An 11686-nucleotide genomic window follows, 5' to 3' on the forward strand; every position below is an offset into this window, starting at 1 on the left:
TTATGACACATAGAGCCTCTGGCAGATAGCCAGGAAAAACAAAAGTCATCCATTTCTACAGAGCAAAGGAGATTTCTTTGCACTGCAACTATTTCTAAGCACTGCACGTATTACCCTTAAAGTGTGCATTCCCTTCTTAACCCACTGGCCTCTGCAGTTTAAATGGCTGCACCCAGGAAAACAAGTACACTTAAAGTCCTCTTGCTCATGTAATGCTGCCTTCCCACTAATCTCGTACAGGCAGCAAGATGCCAAAAAAAGTAACTTTTGTCCTACATTGCATGAAAACCAAGCACACAAGCACAGGTATAATGAGCAGATGTATATAGGACGGAGATGAATTCAGTTGGCTATACTGCAGAGATATAATTAGCCCTGTGGGAAATGCAAGCCTACCATGGCCACAGAGGAAAGGGTGTTTGAGTGAAGCCTGTACCTGTTTCATAATAAAAAGGATGTGAGCCAGATTTGTGGTTAGCCATGCAGAGAAGTGACGCTACAATAGGAAAGGGGCCTGGCATATTTTCCTAGCACCTATTGCTCAATTTCCAATAAGTACACTTTGATTAGAGATGAAGTTTACACGGCCAGGGGTGTAATTTGCTTATTTCTGGAGAGAGAGTACAGAATACATTGTTTATTTTCCATCTCATGTTACTGCCATAAAGCATATTTACCTAAAGTTCAGGAAACTGCCTGATCTCTAAATATAATAACCTGCCTAAATATAGTGAAAACAGATACCAGGACATTTCGGAAGCAGAAGCAGCAACATTAGCAGCTAATAGAGCTCATAATTAGATTACCATTTTAGCAAATTAATTTGTTGGGATTATCTCCTGTAAATGGAGGTCCTTTTCAAATAAACATTGTAGTGTTTCTATATTAAATGTGCTCTGTGTAGACAAACGCTGACCTAAGCCATCCCCCTCAGCAGGTGCTTTCCCACCTGAGAATGAGCAGACGGGGATGGGGTGCAAAGATTCTACTCTTTCTTTGTGGGGTGGCCCAGCACCATGTAGTTATGGTACCAGTGCCTTCCCAGAAGCTATTCTTCTACAGGTCCCATGTATTTCTACAGTGCTTGACATTCTATAGCCAGAATTATTTTCCCAGATGCTACAATTGGCAATACCACAAATGCTGCTGTGATACCTACACAGGTGCCACATTATTCATGCAGCAAGGGGAGGCAATGGAGCAGTGTCTGGTATAAATTGGGTTCTGCAGAACAATCATAAGGAGGGGAGAGCAGAGGCAAACAATATGGCAGATCCTATTATATATAAATGTAAATGCAATGACATCATACTCTGCTCTGGTTTTTTTTTATCCTTTACTTATCATATCCATGAACTGTTAAACCCCATACCCCAGCACTAATGCAGTGTCCTTGTTGCCCCCCGGGGCTGAATTTATTGCACGCGGCAGGTGATCAGTAGTATTCAGTGGTATTCATCCATGCACTGTACATCCTCACTAATTACCCAGTTGCCCTTGTGTTTGTTCTGGGTTGATTCTCAGCCAGTCAGTGCTATAAATTCCCCCCAGAGATCAGGCGCAGCATCACATGGCTGGCTACAAGGGGTTAAGTGGAATTTACATGTGGCCGCTGCAGTGTTATACTTCTCTTCCACGTAGGAGCCCATTCCCCCTTTCCCAGTATTGCACATCTGGATTAGATTGACATGAAAGGGTTTCTATAAATAGGTTTACTGCACAAAGAAAGCATGATTCCGCTTACGGCTTTGCTCAGGATCCCCGTTTCCTCATGCCGTGCCATTATGGGCAGTGAGAGTGTTAGCTCTGTGGGCCAGGCATCAGTGGTGGGTCTATGGGCAATAGGTATGCCCAGACGAACGAATGGGAGAAGAAAGGGAGATGCTGTGGAAACGCCAGTGATTTGTGCATTGAACTATCATAGAGCTATTTCTTTCTGTGCAGGTTAGGAACTTTAGATTGTAAGCTCCTGTGGGCAGAACTGACTTAAGTGACCACAAACCTCTCTAAATTGCTGCATAACATGTTGGCAGTATTTAAATGTTGAACTGTATTTAAAAGTTCACACAGTAATCCCTAATTGTGGCATCTGTGCATTGGTTTTTAGCACAAGGGAAAGCAGAGCAGCAGCTCGGAAATAAAGGGATAGGGTAGCGATATCCAGTATTATATGTGCCACCAGTGAAAAATATTCTGCCATGGTTTAATGGTATATATTCCTTTGTATTATGAATCATAATGGTACTCTATAATGAAATGTTCTAAACCTCACTTATAAGTAGGGCCTTACATTCTGTCATACTGGTTCCATGGCTGTAGTCTTACTCTTAGGGTGGTACAGTGGGTATTACTACAATGGCTTATAGTTATATGAGCCACAAGAGGGCTCAGATATCCTATAGCACCTCTGTGAAATTAGGATACTCGTATTCTATAGCTTTGTTCTGAGCAGATAGTACTGTTCCAGATCCATGCCCCCAGCTCTTAGCATTTGTATAAATGGTAATAGAGAGAGAAAGGACTCTCTATTGACACAGTAAGTCATATTTGGATACCCACTGTTTGTTGTTAAATATAGTTGGATCACAGCTCAGGCCACTCCTAAATAAGAGTTTTCTCCAACGTTCCTAAAAAACATTTCTGAAAAACTGAATTTGCTGTTTCCTCCGAGAAACTTTTTGTTTTTAAAAGCAAACTGCTCCTGGCCTGATTGCAAGGCATATATATATATATATATATATCTCCAGCAAATTCAAAACATGACACAAAAAGGCAAATATTACCCATTTAATACAGTAATCATCATTCTTTTATAAAGCTCTTGGAACATGGGCATATAACTCTATGGCTGCACTGAACATTTCCATGCCTGTATATCTTAGCTGCCATATTTCATACTAGAGCTACTGAGCTCTGAGCTCTTGGGGCGGGGGGCAAGTGTTGTTTTCTGCAAGGACTGCCACAGTCAAGCAATATGGCATTTCCTATTAATGTATTATGTCTTCAAGCAAGTATGAAGAACAGCAATGTTCCATGTTTCATGGATTATATTTCCTTTATACTTACTATTAATGGGGTATATTTACACTTTATGTTCTTCACAGCCATGGAAATGTGCACAATATTAATGGATACCGATTCAAAAGAAAAATCAGAAGGAAAGATTTATATAGCCCAGGTCTAAATGTGGATGTGCCTATTTACTGTTATCAATGTGTTCAGTGTATTGCTGTGCGCAGTGCCTGCAATCCTGTAATAACCAATCAGAAGCCCTGATTAATTTCTCATCTCTTTCCAGGACGGTGGTAATGCCAATAGCCCATGAGTTCTCTCCAGATGTTGTCTTGGTTTCTGCTGGGTTTGATGCAGCTGAAGGGCATCCTGCTCCTCTTGGAGGATATAAAGTCACAGCAAAATGTAAGTGTGTGCCATGGCCAAGGACATCTGGCAAACAGATCTGGCTTTGGGAAATGATATTAAGGACCGTTTTATTTTTTATTTTTAATACTCATTGCTGTTGCTGGAATCTTTATGCACCATCTTGCTCTCTTTTCTTTAGGCTTCGGGCACATGACACGGCAGCTTATGAGCTTAGCAGGAGGCCGAGTGGTGCTTGCTCTGGAGGGTGGCCATGATCTCACATCTATATGTGATGCTTCAGAGGCCTGTGTCTCTGCCCTGCTGGGAAATGAGGTAAGTGGGCCACAGATTGTATATCCTTACTGCACATCACAAAAATGTTACCTGCAGCTCATCAGTGCTTAGCTGGGCATGATCCTGCCATGAAACAGCACCTGCTGGGCATCAGGTTCCCTGGCATGGCTCCATTGCATTCTTTGGGACTTTCTATAAGGGAACCACAGAAATATGTGAACTCTTTTCAAAATTAGCATTTTTATTACTGTAAACCTAGAATGTGCGAGCATTCGATAAATCCCACATCCATTTTTCTGCTCAGAAACACTATTAGAGCCTACTTGCTACTTTCCCCAAGTGTGTCTCGCTTTCTTGATGGATATGATTCAGCAGTTTATGTCCAACAGTGGCTTACCGGAGAATCCCGAATATTCTATCCAAGGCATGCGCTAATTAACAGCTTTACTGGTATATTCTACAGATTCTGCCACGTATACAGTATATATACAATCCTGTTCTATCGACTGATGTAAACGGGAATGATCAACCTAAGTGAAACCCTTAGAAATATCTGAGTTTCAGATGGGGGGGGGGGGGGTGGCAGAGATTCTACCAACGACTTACCAGGTGTATGTAGGAGAGATTGTCAGCAGGAAACCAGAGGCTTTTGGTTACAAAGTTTTTGCATCTAACGCTGGACATTATGCTGTTCTAGTTCAGCAGCAGCTGAATGAATTTCCAGCATAGAAAGGTTCCAGGTTGTCAATGTTTTGTTCCTCTTCTGCAAATATGCAAGCCGTTTGTGACCCCAAATTTTGAGGTTATACATTTTTTTATGAAATACTGAAATGCTATTTGTAGTTGAGAAAATGTGGTGTTTATATTTAGTTCCCATAATGATGTCCCCTTTTCTTCCAGCTGGATCCCCTCCCTGAAGAGACGTTAAGGCAGAGGCCCAACCAAAATGCTGTGTGTTCTTTGGAAACCGTCATACATGTCCAAAGTAAGTCTTCAATATTTTAGGGGTGTTTGCTGTGTGGGGAGGGTGGGGCATGACTTTTTGGAAGACAAAGGCCTCTGTATCAGCTGAACTGCCACGCATGATGTTGGATAATGCGTGGCAAACCCATGCAGCTGGGAAGCACAGAAGGATGTTCCTTCAGCAGCTCGTCTGGAAGACATAACTTCAAAGAACTTGTCACAGGGCTCTGTGTGTGTGAGAGATAAATCAGTCACAAATGTTGCAAGATCCAATTCAATTAATACCAGAAACTAATGAGCACTCAGCAGCTATAGCATTGTCTCGAAAAAATGCTTTGGATAGCCAGCTTGGCCATAGTTCCCTGAAAGCATACAGCAGGGTCCTACAAGAATGTAACCACTCCCCCCCACCCCCCCACTCTTCACAGTGGTCGCTCCTGGAGGCACGGTTTATCTGGATGTTGTGGTTGTCTTATATTCTGTCATAGTGCTGGAAATGGGACTGAAATGCAGCCAGTTGTATGTTCCCTACTGCTCTGTTATTGCAAGGGCCTTGATTTAATGTGTTCTGTTTGACACCAGCGGCCATTACACTGCCATTGTGTGGGACTCCTCTGTGGCTGCAGGCAGCACCGTATTTATGAGGGGAATGCGCTCCATTGCGGAGCAGAGAGACCAGCAGGAATTTGTCAGGATGCAGGGTGCAAAGTGCAAAAAACATGGTGGATTCCATGCAATTTTTGTCTCATTATCTACCAGTTGGGATATAATTGGAAATGTACTTCTAAAGCAGCCAGCGAGCTGACATTGGCAATCCCATATAGAAGGGAGCGCAGCTGAACTATTCATTGCATTCTGCCCATATTATTAGTATTTGTTACCAGGCTTATGCACAAAAAGATTTTAGTCAAGGTGCCAACCAATATGGATTTGTCTAGCTGCTAGCAACTGTGTGTATGCAGGAATCATGTGCAAGCTCTGTAACATATCAGTGCTACACAATAAAAGGAGGGGGATAATAATTATTTCTTCTCTACACTATTTGCATTGTCTCAGCTTCCAGTTTCCTAACTGGTCAAAGTGATTCTGCTAAAGCTTGGCTCACAGGCTAGTTGGTACTGTATATATTTTACTGACAGGGTCTTTATTGCAGGTAAATACTGGACATCGGTCAAACAGTTTGCTTCCAAGGTTCAATACACCCTTCTGGAAGCCCAGAAACATGATCGGGACGAAGTGGACACAGTGACAGCTTTAGCCTCCTTGTCAGTTGGAAGGGGATCTATTGCAGTAGCTGGGAACAGGTAAATAACTGTAGCTATAATTTCAAGGAACTAGCAAGAGGCAGATCGAAGCTAGAAGCCTGAATGCCAAGCTACCTCAAGGGTTGCCATAATTCTTTGTTGGTCAGTCCCTGTACTGAATAGCAATAATCAACTTTAAATGATGTATTGGTGGATGTTAATTTCTATTTGTCGTAGTGGTAAAAGTATGGGAGCTGTTATATGAAAACCTGTTATCCAGAATGCTCTGAAAACCAGCAATGCCATTCCCTATGGTTATCTAAATAATAGATCCCATACCTTTATTTAAAGAAGTGAGTACGTGAGTGAAATAGATACAATGCATTAATGTCTGGGGATTTTTTCATAGATAAAACATAAAAGGCACTTTATCCCACATCACAGATATGGTTGCAGTGTTAAAAGCACAGAAACATATTATAATATACAGAAACTGCCCCAGTGGGTAGAAGTAGCAAGACTTTCAAAAGGCATGTCTTCACCCCCTGTATCCCCAAATATCCCCACATCAGTCATTGTTCAAGCTATAAGTGCAAATATCTGAGGTTATGGTCCATCCCCTCTGGAGGGCGCAAAATCAACAAATTTATAAACACCATGAAAAGTTTCTTGTTTCTATCTTGGTAGGTAACAAACATACTAAATACCATTTGTTATCCCCTGCCACAGGCCTCAGGAAGAGCCAATGGAGGAAGATGAACCCATGAGTTTATGATGGGGAAGAAGATAGGTGTTGATTTGGTTGTATCCCTTCAGCCCCGCAACCATGGGGCAGTTTGCGTCATTATTTCCTTAAAATAACGATACTGTCCCATTTGTGTGAGTCCATGATTAAAGTCTTGATGGTGACTATACCTGAAGAGAACTGAGATGTTGAATTTGCTTGACCCAAGATGTTGCTCGGGCAAGTTGATGGTTGAGGGATTATCAAACAGACAATGGAAGACTATGTATATTGTCAGTATATACAATATTTACCTTTAAACAACAATTAAAAAATTGCCTGCCCCAAAGTGACAGTAAATGTGCTCTATCTTTTGAAGAACCTCCACGTGATAGTTGACTCCTTAATGTCAGGATCTGATGGATATCCGCGAGTTAAGCATGTTTTTAGGGCGTAATACTCATTACCAAGCCGAGAAATCCTACATCACCAATAGCATTTGAAGAACATCAGTAGATACTGGTGTGACCTCCTACCAAAAGAGCTGTATTGAGACGGAAACCTTGCCTTCCATACCCCAGCAGATATCCTCTTCTACAGACCACTCCGTTTAAAATGCTTGGACTGTTTGTGCCTTGCACACTGGGAACTCCCTTGTATCCTATATACTCCTCGTGACCACTAATACCGAAGTCTTACGGATTGTGTTTTGTTCATTTGCACTATGGGGAGAAACTCCCCACAACCACAAGAAAACAATATGGGGACAATTTAAAAACCGTTTTCAATGTTAAAGGAGGCTGTATACAGAATCACTATGTACACAAAATTGACTTTTTTTTGCTGTATTATTGATGCTTATTAAGATTTGTTCTGGATGAAATGTAATATCAAAGTTATCAATCTCCATATGGGCCGGGGACAAGAATTTAGGAGCAGCTTTTTGAAATGGTTAGTGATGCACATATAATATTGACATAGAAGAAAATATTTTTGAGTTTTGGTCTGTCCATTATTTTTTAATGGTGTTGGGTTAGTTATACCCAACCCCTGTGATTTTATATATGTACAGTATATGTGCAATGATTAGACTATGGCTGATCCAGCACTTCTAATGAAACACCTGGAATCGCTGTAGGCTGCACATGTGCTGTTGAAGGTTTTATTAAGGATCAGTGTCCCCCCATATTGCTGTAGCCTCCCTTTAGTAGTTAGGTGTAGGCCCTGACAAAGACTGTTATCTAACCACTACACAAGGAGCCTGCCCTCCATATTTGCACGCCTTGTTTAGGGATATTTTAGTTCCCCTTGAAGAATCTTGAAGGAAAAATTCTATTGGTGCAGTGGTTGTATTCCATAACAGAATCAAGGGATGCCCCCCCTTTGCTGATCATGGCAATCAGTCTTACCAGGTAGAGCTTTGTTCTGCCAAGAATGAGCAGGCTTAAATGGGGAAAGCTAAAGCCAATCTCGCATGCTGTAGTCTTAGGCTGTAAAGTGTTGGGTGCATATGCCTTAAACCTGGGTTTTGGATTTATGTCTTTTCTACAGAACAAGTGTTGTCTATTTTTGCACATACAGTCCTGTTAATAAGCAAAACCATGGAAAATAAAAATTTTCTTGGCTGTAATCACACTAGTTTTCTTCTAGGGTTGTGTGTGTATATATATAATATATATACAGCCGCTGCCCCTACTGTGGCACATTCCCATGATAGAACAGTAGATGTTCCCAACACGACAGATCAGTAGATGCTCCTATTTAAGTAATAAGGGCTTCAGCATGACGGTAAGGAACCCAGGTGCATTCTGGGGACACTAAATAAAAGTACAGAACCCCATTTAATTTGAGGGTGTTAACTGACCACTGCTTTTGTTTAGTACTGCTTATCCCCAGCTAGATTTTCCACCAGCTAAATCCACAGTAACATCTTTGAAGTGATTGCAGTTGGGGGGAAAAACTAACTGCATACCCCCTTAAGTTCTCCCACATCACATATTGTACCCCTGTCAGGTGTGATGACTTGCAAAGCGTGAGGAGCTAAAGTGTAAATCAAAGCAAACAGCTGCCTAAATCCCAAGCTCGCAGGGACCTCCAGATCAAAAACAATCTTTTCCTCCCCTGGGATCAAGGCTGCGCTCCCCTCCTGTTCTCTCTTCCCTTTGCCCATTCGCAGTCGCAAATTTTATCAGCTCAATAACTAATCAAAGTGTCAGAATATGACAACATTGCATTTTCCTTTTCAAAATTATAGAGCCTTAGAAAAAATGTGTTTTATCTTCCATATTTGCCAACATCTGGTCTAGATAAAGGATCTTGTTTAATCTTGAACCCCGTGGAATTCGCTGCCACATAAAGGGGTTTTACCCTTCACTCCTGAATGTCATTAGAAAATTGCACATTCTTTCTCAGCTTTAAGGGTTAAAGATAATAATCATTTCTGAACTTGCATTAAAGGGCCAGAAATGCCATAAAATGCAAATATTCTGTTTCCACTTGAAGGTTATATCTCTGCATATATAGATTATGAACTTCTGTAAGAGATCTTTTCACCTTATAGGTGCATAAGGAGAATTAATAATTCCTGTTTGCCTCCAGCATCACCCACAATTTGTATATTTTTAAGGGAGAGTAACTGAATATTGAAGAGTTGCCATATGGTTATAGCTGAGCCTAGCCAATGTTACTACTTGCTGCTGCACCCTGACTACCACTGCTGACCCACCACCCTCCACTTACTCAACCCCCCCCCCCCCCCCCCCCGCTGCATGGTCTGTACCTCTTCGTCATTTCCCCCTAGTAACTAATCGGGAAAATACCCACCAAGGCTGGTACATTTGTAATCCCAAATTCCTTCTGCCCACTCTCCCCCTATGCCCCCTGACACCTCTGTAACCCTGCCTACTTGCCCAGTATCTGTCCAGTCCATCACAACTCCACTGTCAAGCCCCTTTACCTTTCCACCTGGTATTGTCCCAGACAAAAGATATCAACCCTAACTTTAGATAACTGCTCGAAAGGCAAGTAGTTCTGCCTACTCCTAGTTCTACCCACTCAAGCTCTTGTCACTTGCAACTCTTGATTGTGCACTCCAGCTTTAAGTGAGGACAGTAGATGCTCTCATCCCGCGTGGGGCTGATCTACATCAATTTATATAACCTCTAAGTAACCTATATATTGGATTTATGGTGATGGCACCATATTCCCAGCCAGATAATTGGCTGAGGGTAGTGGGACCACAAGGCAACTATTTTACAGGCTATAATATAAGCAAACATTGAGGTTTAGTCTCATTGTGGTTCAGTGGTGGCTCTGCATTTGTGGACCACTTATTTGTTGCTGTTGATATTGTATTATTTTGTAAATACCGAAAACCCTCATTGTGCAACACATAAAAAGGTTTAGACCTATAAGTAATAATGTAAATAGCTACCCTAGAATTATTTGGGTGCCCAGATTTTGCCAGTGTGCAACAGGAGGGTGAGTGAAGGAAAGATTTAGGAGTGGGCCTTGTTGTAAGACAGATTTGCTGGAACATGTATGGGAGCTGCACTAGTTACGTTGCAATGAGGTTGAAAAAAAATATCCATGTCCTTTAAGCTCAGTCTGCCTGATGCCAAGGAAGGCAAAAACTGCAGAAGCCCACTGTTAAGGGCTAGAGATGTCAGTAGAAATTCCCCAAAAATAACAAGTGTGGCTATTGCATATTAGATAGTGGGTATTTGTATCCATTGGGTAAAAGTAGTAGATCTCCAAATATGTGTTTTATTATATTATTTGTATGCAATTGTGTTATGTGCACTGGTCCGTTGTATATGACAGCAATATCCAAGGGGCTTAAAAAATAAAAAAATAATGTTTTAGCTGCATTTAAGAGCTGTCTCTGCTAGGCCTCTTCTTGCCACAGGGTGTCGCCATTTCCCATAAAACTTCAATAGCGGGAATGGGTTTGTTGCTGCTTACTGGAAGGACAGTGCAACCGTACTGGCTTCATCACCTGACATGATTGATTTAAAAAATAAAAGAACCACTGGCTCCTTATTCTTCCCAGCGTATTGTATGAATATGGTCATCAACTCCAGGAGGGGGACTGAACTTATGGCCTATTAAAGGGAATGTCACCGACCGGTCACCAAGCTCCATAATAATGCAGCTACATATACTCCAAAGCAGGAGAAAGGCAAGGTTATGGGATTTCTATAGTTGTATATATTCTCTCTGGGTGGATATTATTTTATGTGATCCAAGGGCTTCCTCCTCTTATATTGTATAAAATCTATACGTACCTCTCGTGGGGAAATGTTGTTTTCTATGCGGAAAAGCATTTTAATGAAGATTTCCTATTCTTACCACTTTTTTATGTTGTTAATACAGATAGCTCGGGATTGTGACCTCCGGTTTTGTTGAGAAGAAAACATTAAATATATACCTTTATGTATTTTTTTTTTTTTGTAAAAAAAAAAGTGGAAATTGCAGCAATAAATATATTTTTTTTTCCTTGATATGAATCTGTGTGTTGCTATGAGCAGTGTATGGGCTAGATATGTGCATGCAAAAAGGGGTCATTCAATTGCATCCAGGCCCGGACTGGCAATCGGAGAGGCTGCTGTAAGATGCCATAGACAGTCACTATTAATTGGGCTGGTGGGGGCTGTTTGGGCCTCTGTGTACTTGGAATGTCAGGGCCTATTGTTTAACCCTTTCCAGACCTGTTTGCAGGGGGGGGTTGTAGTACATACTTCAACTACAGCTGCTGTCTGGAGGACAGGCTTTAATATGTCTTGGATAGATTACTAAATTGTTTCAGGGAGGATAATCAGGGTCAGTATCAGGGAACCCCAACTTTCTTACTTGTGGGCAACACTCAGAGGTAAAATGTATTGGTGAGCCCCAAAAGCATGGATAAAGTTCTTTGGGGATGCCAAATATGGACTGTGATTGGCTATTTGATAGTCCCATGTGGACTGCTGCCCTGCAGGAGGGTGCCTACTTTGAGGCCACTGCGAGCAACATCTAAGGGGGTGGTGAGTGACATTTTGTTCATGAGCCACAAGTTGGGGATCACTGGTCAAGATCAAGAAGAAGGCATGAACAGACCCAA

At 41.7% G+C, this 11686-nt stretch overlaps 1 protein-coding gene across 4 annotated transcripts in view; it reads left to right on the forward strand.

Moving 5' to 3' along the window:
- The window catches only part of hdac7 (histone deacetylase 7), a 189916-nt gene extending 178897 nt beyond the window's left edge, over positions 1 to 11019 (forward strand). For all 4 annotated transcript variants that reach the window (XM_004911916.4, XM_004911917.4, XM_002935655.5 and 1 more), the window contains 5 exons: positions 3299 to 3417; positions 3560 to 3693; positions 4555 to 4639; positions 5771 to 5921; positions 6591 to 11019. In XM_004911916.4, the coding sequence (XP_004911973.2) occupies positions 3299 to 3417; positions 3560 to 3693; positions 4555 to 4639; positions 5771 to 5921; positions 6591 to 6636 (535 nt within the window). In that variant the 3' untranslated portion in view covers positions 6637 to 11019. The remainder of the gene's footprint in view (positions 1 to 3298; positions 3418 to 3559; positions 3694 to 4554; positions 4640 to 5770; positions 5922 to 6590) is intronic.
- Positions 11020 to 11686: the final 667 nt, after the last annotated feature.

This window comes from Xenopus tropicalis, chromosome 2, assembly GCF_000004195.4.
Source record: "Xenopus tropicalis strain Nigerian chromosome 2, UCB_Xtro_10.0, whole genome shotgun sequence".
In the NCBI taxonomy this organism is placed as follows: Eukaryota; Metazoa; Chordata; class Amphibia; order Anura; family Pipidae; genus Xenopus; species Xenopus tropicalis.